The 14826-nt window shown below is 36.2% G+C and overlaps 1 protein-coding gene across 1 annotated transcript in view; it reads left to right on the top strand.

Moving 5' to 3' along the window:
* Adgrl3 (adhesion G protein-coupled receptor L3) overlaps positions 1–14826 on the top strand; it is a 465758-nt gene that overhangs the window by 435565 nt on the left and 15367 nt on the right. Inside the window, exon 21 of the mRNA XM_052199002.1 lies at positions 4464–4560. Within this exon, the coding sequence (XP_052054962.1) occupies positions 4464–4560 (97 nt within the window). The remainder of the gene's footprint in view (positions 1–4463; positions 4561–14826) is intronic.

Below are 14826 nucleotides of genomic sequence, written 5' to 3'. Positions count from 1 at the left end.
TGGAAAAGTAGCAAAATATGACATGCTTAGTAAAAAATTCCCACAATGTCATGCATTTAAATATTGAAGTGCAGTGATGAACGCCACCGAACCATCCTTGGCGTAGGTGACCTGTGCTGATCTTCTCAGGCCAGTAGGAAACATTGCTAAATGGTCCCTGACCAAGGACACTTTCTAAGCGATTAGGTAAAGTGTTTGCTGTCTCCCCAGATCACAATGTAGGATTGTATGGCTTTTAGTGCATTTGTGTCAAGACTGGCAAACTAATCTTCCATAGTTTAGCTGAAAATATCATTATGTCTAGATTGTTCCGAGGAAGGCTTAAATGAAGAAGTACAGTTTAAATAAAGTCTTCACCTTTTAGACCTCTTTTTGTACTGCTGCATGCCACACCAAGGCCCCTGCACATGCTGGGCAAGCATCTCTCCAAGCTGCCCAACAAATAACATTTGTCATTTTTTTTTTTTACAAATCTTTCTAAATTAAGTTTACACAAACAATTATTTTTATATCTCAACAGAATCAATTGGTTGTACTTGCAAAAATTTATTTGCAAGAGGAACATATCTGGTTATTTTAACCACATCAACTGATTATAGACCCACAGGTCTAGTATGCATGGGAACTTATAAATCAAAGTTGTCCATAAACACCATTTTTAAACGTGATGGACTTTTATTATGTTTTGCAAATAAGACTATAATCCTATTATCAATCAAATATAGAGCCTACTTAATTTTAACAAGTATCCTATAACTTCCAAAATGTATCAGATTATATTAAATATCTTAAGAACCACAAATCATGAGACTTAGTTCAAACATACTGTGTAATCACTAGCACTTTAATTATAATCTGTCACATTGATAGCTTTCTGTGGTTCTAGAGTTTCACATTAGGGTTGGAGGATGCATTTGCTCAGGTGGGTAGACATCTGTGGGTTTGAACTATTCTGTCTGTGTAGCATACACTTGAATATAAACATAAGAATAAGGGTAAAATCAGGATGATGCTACATTCAAAGTTCCCATCTTGCTAATTGTGATTATTTCCATCTGATAACTTCTGACTCACTTTCTTTTTGTAATAAATAGTTTCAGTAGCATTTAAGTTGAAATGTCTGAGAATACATACAGTCTACTTGATTGTACCTTGCCTGACTTCCACATTAGTGTCACATTACCTATAACTGTATAGCCATTTGATTGATAAATATTGTTCATGAAAATACAATGTATGAGAATTTTTTATAACAGACTCATGTAATACTTAGCAATGCCTTGGAAGAATGAGATTAGGTAATACTGTTCAATAAAATCATGTTAGATTTCATAGAAGAGAACACTATGGTTTGAACACAAATCTTCTCATTTACCAGCTGTAATAAAAAATGAGTTTTTCTTATTGATTCTTTCCTTTTATTTGACAGATAGGTCTCATTATATTTTCCACAAATTGATACCCTAGTTCTTCAGCTTTCTAAGAGCTGGGGTCGTCAGTATTCAGCCTTTCTTTTACTCAGAACAAGGCTTGAATATGATTGATTCTGGTTTTCCATGTGTAAAATGGGAGCGTTATTTGTAGTTTCTTAGATTGTCATGATTAAACTAATGTCTGCAAAGCCTAGAACAGTTGGAGGCTCTCAATAAATCGGTGGCTCCTGTCATTTATCAGTATTACTATTATAGGGTAGAATATCACGTCTGTTTCAAGCTGCATTTTTCTTCACCTTTGCAGTTTTTAGTGGAGTTCTACATTCTTTTTATACATCACATAATACCAATTTTTATTAATTGTGACAATAACACCCTATATAAATGTTAATGACTTACACCATGTTTGATTAAAACAAACAAACAAACAAACAAACAAACAACAACAAAGAATGGTCAGAGAGATGGCTCAGTACGCACTACTATTCCAGAGGACCTGGCTTTGATGCACTCACGTGGCATCTAAGAGCTGTCTCAAACCTTTGTCCTGGGGGACCCAATTCCTTCTTCTGGCATCTATAGATACAGCATGCATGTGGTACACTGTCATTCATGCAGGCAAAGCACCTGTCAAATAAAGATTAATTTATATAATTTTAAAACCAATTGTGACGTTTTGTATGAATTTGTTAAGTTTTTCAGCATTATAAAAGAAAATGATGAAAAGATTCTGGCATATGAATAAAAATATTACATCAGAGAACCTCGAAAATAATATATATAAATATCTATATAATATATCTATATATAATATCTATATAAATATATCTATGAATATTACTTTTGAATTTAGAAATATTGAGTGTTTCTAATATAATGCCATAAATCTTTCAAATTCCAGGGATAAAACAGTTAAAGATAACTTTCCTTATATTCTAGAACTTTAATTCTCATGTTGATAAATTAGAATTTATTAGCCAAGAGAAAAAAATCTAGAATCAGATTTTGAAAGCTTCTGGAAAGAGATATAAAGTGATATAGTAAAGACTCCAGGTGATCCTATAGATTCAGTCATGAAGAAAGTTTGAGCTTCTGATTTTGTTTTGGTTTGTTTTGTTTTGGTTTGGTTTTGTTTTGTTTTGGTTTGGTTTTTGAGGTTGATATTCATGTTAACATCTGAGCAGCATTCTCAGCCAGAGAACGGGTTTCAGGAAGCTACAGTTCAGGGAGAATGAAGACTTAGTCTGTGACGCCTGAGAACAAGAGCACAAGCAAATTCTGGATCAGAAAGGAAGTCATTAGCCAGCTAACCGAGTTCTCGGAGAGACTGAGAGAGCCTGTGGTTGTGAAGAAGGATGGGAGAGGAAGCTGTGAAAAGGGACAAGAGAGACATCCCCAAGTATTGCTGAGAGGATGCAAGTTTAGATTTTGATTCTTTCAAGAGCTGAAGTGAAGGTTGCCTCAGAAAAAGGATGTTATTCACATTTAGTAACTGTGGTTTTGGAGGGGTGTGATGGAGTCACAGACCTCATTTTCAGGTCCCATTCGCTTACTTCCTGGTGGTAATGACTTATAAAAGATTAATCACACAGGAATCAGGCCAACATCAATACAATTAGTAGGATTAATATGCAGGGAGACTTTATGTTACGGTACAGCAGCATGTTCTCCTCACTTTGATAAACCTGTGATAGCTCTGTTCTTTCTCTTTCATCACTTATTTTATTATAATTTAGGTGTATTCACCTTGTAGTATGTAGTAGTTTAAAAACAAAAAAATATTATGTAATGAGCATGAAATTGTGAAGCATGCTAAGTGAATGAGCATCTGTCAATCCAACCCTGAGATTGGGAACTAGACTGTCCACATTGTTTTTCTCCCGTGTGTCCCATCTTCCTAAGCCATCTGAATGCCTCCGACCAAATTCTCCTGAATTTTATTGATTTTATTACTGATTTTTTCTCATTGTCTCTTTTTCTTCAGTAATATGCCATTTATTCTGTCTTTCTGAATCGTTCTACAAGGAGGTATCTTATGTGTGCATACGGTGTAATTTCTCCTTTCACCTCCGTATTCTATGACATATCCTGCGGTAGATGATAATGATGATGAGGTTTGCCATATACGCATACCGACATGCATATGTCTGCCATATATGCATACATCTGCACTCCGGTCTGGGAGAAGTATGACTTATATGATTGTCAGAGAGTCCAAGGTTAACTATTCCTACTATTTAAATATACCTGGACCAGCTAGTGAGTTTGGGTTCACTCTTAGTAGCAACAAAGTTTCTTACTGAGCCTTTCATCTCTGGAACAACATCTGGAAATATGATTTCTCCTCAGAAGATCAATATTTTTTGACCCCTAATTTAATAAAATGGCAAGACATAATAAAACTGAAAACTTCTCCCAAGGGCTAAAACATTCTTTTCGAGGAATCTTCCTCTTAGAAATTTGAATTTAGAAACCTAAGTCATAAGGGAGGACTTTTCAGGTATCTATAAAGCTTCCTACTGTGAAGTGATAAATACAGCTGAGCTATCTACTTTCTAACTCCTCAAAAGAAAAATCAGGAGGTATGTAATCTCTGAATTGTCATTGGTCTCCTTGAAAAACTTATAGAAAAATGTAACTTAGCATTTCAATAGTGTTCTGTGTTCTTTTATTATTGGAATGTTACAAGAGTCTGAATTCCTAAATTGCTTTACTTTTGAAACTCAAGCTTTGTATAGCACACATCTCTCTCTCTCTCTGTTTGACATTTTTACACCAGTATCATACCTTACTTTTTCTGTTATCCATAGTTTTAATTGCTATGGCATGAGTATCTACAGAAATACCCAAGGACAGGACAATAGCATTGCTCCTTTTGTTTCTGATGTTCCTCCACTGTGTTGGAGGTGGATATAAATGCGTCACTAGATGCTAGGAGCAACGACCCCTTCTAACTTTGAGAGGAACTTTAAACTGTGTGGGAAAAGTTGCTTTCTCACAGCTTTGTCTTCGTCTTCCCTCTTAATTCAGAGCCGGATTCGGAGAATGTGGAATGACACCGTCCGTAAGCAGTCAGAGTCGTCCTTCATCACCGGAGACATCAACAGCTCAGCATCGCTCAACAGAGGTAGTTAGGAATGATGTTTCCTAGCCATTGCTTTCCTGAAGAATGTAGGAAGTTCTTAAATGCATTGCCACGTATGTCTGTTCTGACCCCTGTTCCATGTACAATGAAATCTTACAGGGTTTGAGCCCTGGTGAGTGCAGTTTGTGTTCCATTATCCACAGAATTTTTCTTTTAATAATGAATTTTCAGGAAATCTTCTCAGAAAAAAATTATAACATAAGAAATGTCTTTTCCTAATCATCTGCCACTGTTATAAACTGGTGGGATGTTAGGCCTCATTGGATGTATTGAAAATGGGTAATTACATGGCTATATACTCTGCTAAGCATCATAGAGCTCCAATTGTCCCAGGTAGGGAGCAATTTCATCATCTTTGTGGAAGTAAAAATATACTATCTAATTCATAGTTAAGGCAAGATAAATCAAAATTATCTCTCACCTTAGTATCAAAAGATACATTCAGACCATCTTGGATATTTAAAGAGCTAGGAGTGAAAATGATGCTTATAATATATATATATATATATATATATATATATATATATATATATATATATATATATATATATATATTGTGTGTGTCGGGGGGGGGGGTGCTTTCTTATAACACTTGTGGATAAGATGCTCCAAGGTCATCACATAGACTTTGACAGGAAGTTAGCATAATCTGCCATTTTGTGTGTGAGAGAAGCAGTCAATCAAAATGTATCTCTCTGCTTCTCTCTCTCACTCTTGTGTTTATGTGTGCATATGGGTGTGTGGGAGAGAGAGAGAGAGAGAGAGAGAGAGAGAGAGAGAGAGAGAGAGAGAGAGAGAGAGGAGTCAGAAATAACATGGCTGCCATAGAAACAAATGAATACAGTTTGCAGTGAATGTCGAAAAGCACTTACATTGCAGCTTTATCCAGGAAGCTGTCGTTTTCTTTAATCAACTAAATTATTTTTGTTACTAGCACAGTTGTTCTCATCTTCAATGTCAAACAAACGGATCGGACTGTTTTCGGTCTGTTTCCATGACTCTTTTTATACTGTTAACTTAGAAATTGTTCAACTCTTCTGCTTTATGATTAAGAACTCTTATATCAGAGCTCAACATAACCTCACAACAGAGGGCGGCACATCACAAAGTGCTTGGCCAAGTAGTATGCAAGCTGGGTTTGGTACAGACACTCATGGTTTATTCCAACCTTGTTGAGGTTTGGTTTATACTAGAGCCACTGAGATTGTACCTGTAATTAGTGATGATTTAAATTGTTCTGTATCACGTTGTGAAGAGTGAAAATAGTGAGTGGGGAATTTTCATCTAAAAACAAGAAAATGCACAAAAATGAAACAGGTCCACTCTAAGTCCTTTAATTCCCAATTTCCCTAGACGACGCTCCTTTTGAAAGTCCCTCTACAGGCCTCTCCTTTTCAATATAGGACCTATGTTTTCTTCATGAAAATTTAAACAGACATAAACATCTTTGCACTTTACCCTTTAAATGCTCACTTCTGCTGCAGTGGCCTGGAAATTCATTTGCTTCCTGTGTGACTGAGGTTCTTTGCTGTTACATAATGCCATCTGGAGTGGTTTTGCAGTTTGACCCTACAAAGGAAACTAGCCTTCTCAGTGAGATCCTGCCAAACTATCTTGATTCTGGAGATCCCAGCAGCCAAGGCAGAGTTGTTTCTTAGAAAGGGGTGAGACATTGGGACATGAATGATATGCTAGTCTTTAGGCTTATTGTAAGAATGGATGTACTAGATTAATTTTTCTCTAGTATTGAAATCAGATTTAATGTAAAAACACCATTCTATGTAAGATTAGTAATACACTGTTTAGTGAGCTATTTTTCTGACATTAGCATAAAGAATATTACATAACACTGCTTTTTTATTTATTTCCCATAAATCCTCTCAAATTTCATCATTTTGGAATATAGTGATACAAAGATGACTGGGCCTATTTTAAGTAAAATAAAAGGAAATGAACTAATTTTATATTGACCGATTTCTACTCCTTTGAAGATATTTAATGAAGCTGTTAATTGCAGGGTCTTAAAGTTCTTATGACATGTCATGTTATTTTAGTAAAGAGCTGGGGAAAGGGTGATAACATGTGTTTATGTAAGGTGTGTTCTGGCTGTGATCTTTTCAAGACATATACTCTTCTCTTTACTCAGCATTGTGAGTGGGGCTGCATGTATCTGGACATTTTTCATTTCCTGCATGTTAATTTCCCGGGGACACACCACCCTTCCCCAGATGTCTCGACCCTTTAATTTTATTTCTTTTTTTCTTTGAAAAGTTCATACCTGTAGACCATGTACCTCAACACATTCATAATCCCCCTCCTGCCCTCTCTAGGACCACCTCTTACATCCTCCTTCAAGTTCATATCTTTAGTTTATTTACCTATTTTTATTATTTTAACTTACAGAGCCATTAATGCTGTGTGTAGACTTATGGGTATGGGGTCAATCATTGAGGCGTGGCCAACCTTCAAATGGCCACACTCCCAAAAAGAAGTGACTCTTCCTCAGCCCTGAATCCATCCACTATCAAATAACATCTAAACTAGGAAAAGAGAGCCCCAGAAGAGCCTCCGCAATTCATCTAATAATTTGTTAAACCCCCATGTGATTAGAACACTTTGAAAATTTATTTCTTCATATGATATCTCTAAAGATAGCCTTTAATCTCCTTCTTTAATCTTGTCTTATTCCCCAGGATCATACCTTCCCTGCATTCAGGCGTGTGTAACATATTTAGGTATGTGACGTCCAAGATTCATATTTCCAGATTAACACGTCAGTCACCTCAGCAACATAAACAATCATATCTGTGTGCTCAAAAGATTATATTCTCTATTATTAAAATAAACATTTTAGCTATAACATCTTTGCATCTTCATATATTCTAACCTTCCATTCATTCTTAGGTTCTGCTATGAAATTTAGAAAACATAATTCCATATCTAAGTTAGATATGCACTTCCATTTTTGACCTTAAGAGTGTTGACCCATAGAAACTACAAGCTATGGTTTAAGAAACTTTTATTTTTAATTGATATTTTCTTCCTAATTCATATTACTGCTCAGTATAGCAGAAAAGTATCATTTTAGATTTTGTATGTCTTAACCTAGTTTCTTTCAGTCACACCCACTCAGGCCCTATTAAGGAGTTTGTCATGCAGGGCAGAGAAACTTTAAGTAACTCCTTGTTATTGTTTGGGTTTCTTTGGTTTCTTTTTTCCATCTCAGATATTCTTTTTCTAATCAACCTGTTGCATCACATATGTTGACTATATCAGATTATCTTTCTAGATTTTCCAGTATAAAAAACTTGAGTTTTATCTGGACTTTATTCCTTGGTGCTATATAAAACTCTGGAAGTGTTATTGGTGATTTTCAATGTAAAGCTTTACATATTCTTGGCACAGTATTGTGCATCTTGGCAAATCTTTAGTTCTTCAAACCAGAGCCACTACCAAAGCAGCATTTTTGATAGTACTATGTATGATGAATGTAGAGTTTCAGCAAAGTATGACTTCCAAAAGAATTCAACATTTCCACAAGCTTGATTGTCAGCAAGAGGATTTGTTTACTGATTGACTTAAATATTTACTGTATTGTTGGAAGGCTGTGGTTGCGCTCAACCCCAGCTGCTCCCAAGACTATATATACATAAATCAAAATTTCTCCTTATTCCTGTATGCTGGCACTAGAGGGAAGGTAATGCAGTCATCTTTCCTCTCCTAACTCCAGCTCATCATTTATGCTCAGGGAATCTCATCTTCAACAATTCTAGGATAATACAATTGTAAGATATTAACAGTAACTGAAAATTTAGATTACTCCAATTTTTCTTCTATTTCTATATAGAAGTTATGATTTTGAAATACGGTTTTATTATGTTTTTGTTATCACAAGTACTATGGTTATATTACATTTTCCTTTTATTTAATTAATTAGGTTGAGTTCAGACATTTTTGTCTACAATTGAGGTTTGCAGGCTGGCTGTTCCAGTGTGCTGGGGTGCTACAACCCTAGCCTTAGGCTGCAGTAATTCCAGAGCTATGCTTATTCTGAATTAGAAAAAAGAGAAAAAGCATTTTCCCTCTTCTTGTGAGATGGCTTGACTAGTGTCATAGGCTTTCATTTCTCCATCACTTCCCTACCTCTGTTTTGTCACACAAGTTAATATGATCTAAATATCATGTATGGAGATCCGAGGAGAAAGGCTCTAGGTAGCTAATCTAAGCAATACTGAGTTATTTCATGTTGAAAGCATGACCTCTACATGTGTGGTGCTTATTTATTCATGCAGCTAGATTCTCATTTCAAGGTTAAGAGTTACATAGATCGGCATAAACATCCCTAATCCATATATCTAGTCAGTAAAATTGTGATGGCCTGTGGCTACTATTTTCATAGATGTATAAGAACACTGCCTTTTAGAACCTGGCCTGATCTGCTAGCATCATGTTTGGAGACATAGAGAAAGATTGCCACCAGAAGACATTTACCAGTTCTGACTTAATTCCATAGCCTCACACTGTAGTTCTCAGTATTATACAGTCTAATTCAGTGACTCCTGCCCAAGCCCTAAACCTCTTAGAGTCATTGGAATAGGAACTAAATGGAATGAAAACTAAGTCTTGCCAGTGTCTCCAGGAACCCAACATTAAAATTCACTGTTCAGTGCTCGGCATTTCCTTTCTTTTTTACTATCCAGAAAACAGTGGGATGGATGAATGGGTTCCTTAGATGCCAAGTGAAACAGAGAGTGATGATTTACCTAGGATGATGCTAGATCTAGGAGAACCCAAAAAAGAGAAAAAGGGAAAATTTAGTAAAGCTGATTTGTCCCTCCTAAGTTAGAAAGAAATGTAAATTATATCTATTCTTATTTTCCATTTTGATTTGAATCTATATTCTAGTAGCAACCAAATAAAGATAACCTATTTTTCCGCTTCCTTATATCGTGGTGTAAGCAAACACTGTCTCCTGTTTACTTCCAAACCCCATCCTACCCTCCAGAAGCTTAGAGAACAGTAGTTCGATTCAGACAGCCTTGCTAAATAACCATTGTGTAGTGAGCAGAGATGTGAGTAGACCTGTTTTTAACGCATTTCTTCTCAGAGCCCCTGTTGTCTTTCTCAGGAGGCCTGGTCACTGAAGCAGAAGCAACTTCACAATAAATCACCTGCTGCCTCATTAATATTCAGGCTTCCAAACATATTTTGTTTTTATGCTTTTAAAGCGAATGCAAATGAACAAATGTAAGGGGCGTTTGACTGTGATTAATGATTTATATAAATTAAAGTTACTAGGGTAAAGCAGCATACTCACTCCGTGCACTTTATTAATATCAGTAAATACGATTTGATTTATGTGTATAAAATAAGTGATATTGCCCCAAAGCCTCGCTGTTCTGAAGGATTATAAAATCGCTCACTGTAAATATTAACCGGCTCCTAATATAATCTGACATCTACTTCTGAAGTTTGCAAAACGATTTAATAATCTGCTTATAGTGATAGCACATCTTCATAAATCAGGGCTGCACGCTCAGCATACGTTTTCTTACGAGCAATCATTACGAGGTGCAAATGAGCGTTCTGGGGCATAACTCAGCCTTTCCACTATTGTATTTATTCTGGTGTTTTCATTGCCCCTACCGGGGTGAGGACATTCTATGTCAGTTCTCTTCCTTTGTGTGTGACATCAATGAAAACTCAAAGTTTAAACTAAACCTAAAGGAGTACCATAAGATGAAGGAACTTCTTCTAGAAATCGAATTTAATAACCAAGTGCATCATAAGGTGAGAAATTGACTCAGTTAGAGGAGTCATGGTATTAATGCGATTCCTAGTTCAAGGAGGCCAAATGTGTTCATAGTGGATGTCCCATCCACGGGCAAAAGGAAATACATTACAGATCAGTTTAAGTGAGTCAGGGGCAAAGCTATTTGTTCTAATTTCTTGGCAGAAGGGAGGGAGGAAGTGCTTCCGAAGCACTTTGCCCTGTGATATGGTTCCATCAAATAGTCTATTCTCATAGGACGTTGTACAGTAGTGAGCACTTATGTTTGTTATGGTTGTTATATTTACTTAAAGTTTTCATCGATTCCCTCACAAAGAGAGTTCTCAGTCAACTGCTAGCCACCTACCTGTAGGATCTCTTTCTATCTTTCCTGTATGAAAATCAGGGCACAGTGAGAGGAATCCTTGGTAAGTTGTTGATGGTAAGGCTGCAGAGCAATTTTGATGTCCCTGTGAAATGTTTTTACATTGATTTTCTAGAGGTATACCTTGGGTTTTTATTTCGGCATCGCCTGTTTAGGACCGATGTCGGGATGCAGTGTGAGATAGGGTGGCACTCTTCTCGGTAAAGGAAACACTCTGAACACTGAGGTTCTGTGTTAGCATCTCACTGTGATGGTGGACCACCAAAGAACGATCGAGACTTTTCTGGTTCATCATTTCAGAGGTTACCATCTAGAGTAAATGGGTTCCACTGATTTTCAACCTATGGCAGGAAGGAGGTGTTAGAGGGAAACTGTTCACCTTGTGGCATGAGAAACCAAAGAAAACACAAAAGCCGGGGCCAAGCATCCCCATAGTCATCTGCTTCCTTCCCATAGCCTCTGCCTTCCAACACCACAATACACACATTTTTTAAGTGGCCTTTCATTACCTAATGTGACAACTAGTTATAAATTTGAAGTAAATCAAAATTAGCTCTATTACATCACTAAATTAATATGTGAAAAGTGACATATGATTACCAAAATACTTATTAGAAAAAGTATAAATTATAATACATATAAGTACATACATCCAACTAAAATAGCGTTTATTTAATTGTAAACAAAGGCTTACACCTCACGAGCTCAGTCTAACTTTCATATATCAAGGATATGCTTGATAGATTCTCTGGTGATTTTCATTATGTTTTCTTCATAATTCACCATCTAGTAATGTGGCTACTTTATTACATAAGTTGCCCAGTATTATGGAAGGGAATGTTCAACTTTTGGAAAGCATTAGTGGATTATGAAATATTAGAGAGGACATGAGAACAGACGGAAGAGAATCAGTCCTTAAAGAAGTGGAAACAGTGTTATCTGAAAGATCCTCAGTCTAAACACAAGGCGGTGGGTGGATTATGGTAATATGCAAAATAAGCCTCCTCAACACAATAATTGTCAAGATTTTCCTTGTTCTCAAATAATTTCTTCAACACATACTTCAGGGATACTTTCGAAAATATCATGCAACAATTTCATATTTCATTAAAACATTTTCAGAAAGAATTGGTTTGTTAAATTGCCCCTGCCTTCATTGTCCCCACCTCCTGTCCCTTCCTTGTATCATCCCCCTCCCCACCCCCAGGTCATGTCACAAAAGTCTCTTCAATGCTCACTTTCAACACCTCTTTCTCTCCCTTATTGTACCTTCTTCAGTTCGATAGCCTGCGCCTACACTGACACCTCTACACACCTTCATTAAAAAAATCACAGATCCACATACAAGAAAGAACATTTAATTTTTTCAGATATATGTTTGATGCATTGATTTCAGTTTTATATTTCAATTTTTTTTCAGAGTGGGCCTTTTGAAAGCAATTGTATATAAGTGACATAATACAAGAAAATACCTGAGAGGTTCTGCCAGAGTCTGACAAATACAAAGGCAGATGCTCTCAGCCAACCATTGGACTGAGTGAAGGGACCCCAATGAAGGAGTCAGAGAAAGGACTGAAGGAACTGAAGGGGTTTGCAGCCCCATAGAAGGAACAACAATATGAACCAACCAGACTTCCTGAGCTCCCAGGGATTAAACCACCAACCAAGAAAAATCCAAGAATAAAGAAATTATACAAGGAGTACATATGGAGGGACCCTCAGTTCCAGCCTCATACATAGCAGAGGATGGCCTTGTTGGGCATCAATAGCAGGAGAGGCCCTAGGTCCTGTGAAGGCTTCATTCCTGTGTAGGAGAATACTAGGACAGGGAGTCAGGAGTGGGTGGATGAGTGGGGAAGCAGGGGGAGGGGGTGGATCAGGGGGTTTCCAGAGGGGAAACCGGAAAGGGGATAATGTTTGAAATGTAAATAAAGAAAATATCCAATAAAAGAAAAGGAAAAAAATACCAAAAATAGATAGTGAATTCTACTAAAAGTTTTATGTTCTTGACTTGAGAAACTATTTTATATTACTAAGCAGCCACAGTTTCAGGGATTCAGAAGTATAATTGACAAAAATGACTAAACCTATGAAATTTAATCTTTGAGATTAACTTCGTACAAATTTCATATTATGATGATTTTGATTATTAGGAAATGAATCAGTGAGTTATGTATGAATTCCAGAATCAAAGAGGTTTTTTTGTTGTTGTTTTTGTTTTTACTGTTATTTTTATTAAGAAGGAATTCAGGCTTGATGCTATTTTCTGTGGTTAAGAAAAGTGAGCCTGACAAATCGCATAACAATTGACTCCCATGAAGAAGTATGGAGAGGGTCCTGATCCTGGATAGGATTGATCTAGCATTGGAGGGGAATATAAGGACAGAGAAAAAGGAGGGAGGTGATTGGAGAATGGATGGAGAGAAGAAGGTTTATGGGACATATGGGGAGGGGGGATCCAGGAAAGGGGAAATCATTTGGAATGTAAACAAAGAATATAGAAAATAAAAATATAAAAAAAAAAAAAAGAAAAGTGAGTCTGTTAACTTTGGCCTCAGTGAGATGTTTTGTAAGCACTAGTCCTAGTACAAAGGTCAATAGAACACATAAATACATGTTTGACCACAAAACATGAAATTTAGAAGTGAACCTCGCTGGGAATTGGTAGAACACACCTGTTATCTCATCAATGAGGTGCCCAAGACGAGCAAATTCAGAGTGGCAGTTTGGACTAAAGTGACACATCATTTCAGCAGAAATGAAATTAATTGAGACAAAGCAAAAGGGAAGAAAAAAAGGAACATAGGTTCATCACACTTAAGAGCAGCTGCTTCATCTATTGTGAGAAAATTTCATTGGAGATCCCAAGTCGCAATCCCACCACTATTGGTTAAATTACAAGTCTCTGTGTGGCAATTTTTCCCAATTAATTTTTGAAACCATCATTAAATATACAGCACACCAATTCCCTCTTCAGTAACAGGGTCACTGTGTTGCATTTGATACCATAGAGAAAACAGCAAATGAAAAAAAAAAAAACCCTAAATTTAAAAATTTTTAGAAGAACGCATAGGTTAGAATTAAAACCAAAACAGAACAGCATATGCAAGGGAGACAATAAATATCAGAGATATAAATACTTTTTAGAAGAGGTTAGTGTTCAGATTGTATAAGGATTATCCACACATAAACTAAATAAAATTCAGTGATTCAGAAGCAAAAAGAAAAGTAGCAAAACAGACACGCAAAAAACAATAGGAATTTTGGAAAACAGGCTCTCTGTTCAGAAACATGTTTCATGATATGAATGACAGGAGGTAGCAAAATGCAAGTCTTACACTACTGAGTCTCAGCAAGAATTTGACAATCTGTGCTGCTCCAGGGCATGTGAGCTGATATGACCGCTCCAGCCAACTTTCTAGAGATGTGTTGTAATGTAGAAATAATACACACATTGACCTACAAACTTGACTTTTAAATATCAGTTATAGACAACCTCACCATTCTGGACATGAACCAATTAAGAGAAAGTACAAGGGCTGAGACAGGTAATTCTTCATGTTCCATCCCAAAGCAACGAACTGCAATACTAAAGAAGAGGCTACAACTCAGATTCAGCGTCCTTCATTTTATATTGAACTAACAATAAGCTATTCTCTACTTTGGAGGAAATGTGTCATTGAAATCCATCTTAATAGATTCCCAGCAAATGAATTAGCTATTAAAAGAAGCTGAAATATCTCCAAACCATTTGAATGAAATTTAATAGGCAGGTTGATTAAAATTTAATAGCAAACTTGTTGGCTATTAAAAGTGCACAGTGTGATAAATCAAGGTGTCAGGTCTTCAATTTATGACTAAAGAAAAAAATGACAAATGAGCTCTTGACTTTCAACAAAATATTGCTTCTTTGACACTTTGTAACTTCATTCATTGTTTGAAATGAAACATTAAAATAGGAACTTATGTTGCTAGTTAATTTACATAATTTTAAGGGAACCAGACAGAATGCATTAGTTGTTTTCTTAATAAATGAGTTTCTGTTGAATACATGAGATTATCTACTCCATAGTATATGACTACAAAACTGAAA

Source organism: Apodemus sylvaticus, chromosome 11 (assembly GCF_947179515.1).
Source record: "Apodemus sylvaticus chromosome 11, mApoSyl1.1, whole genome shotgun sequence".
Classification (NCBI taxonomy): domain Eukaryota; kingdom Metazoa; phylum Chordata; class Mammalia; order Rodentia; family Muridae; genus Apodemus; species Apodemus sylvaticus.
This window is presented reverse-complemented; position numbering and strand designations above follow the sequence as displayed.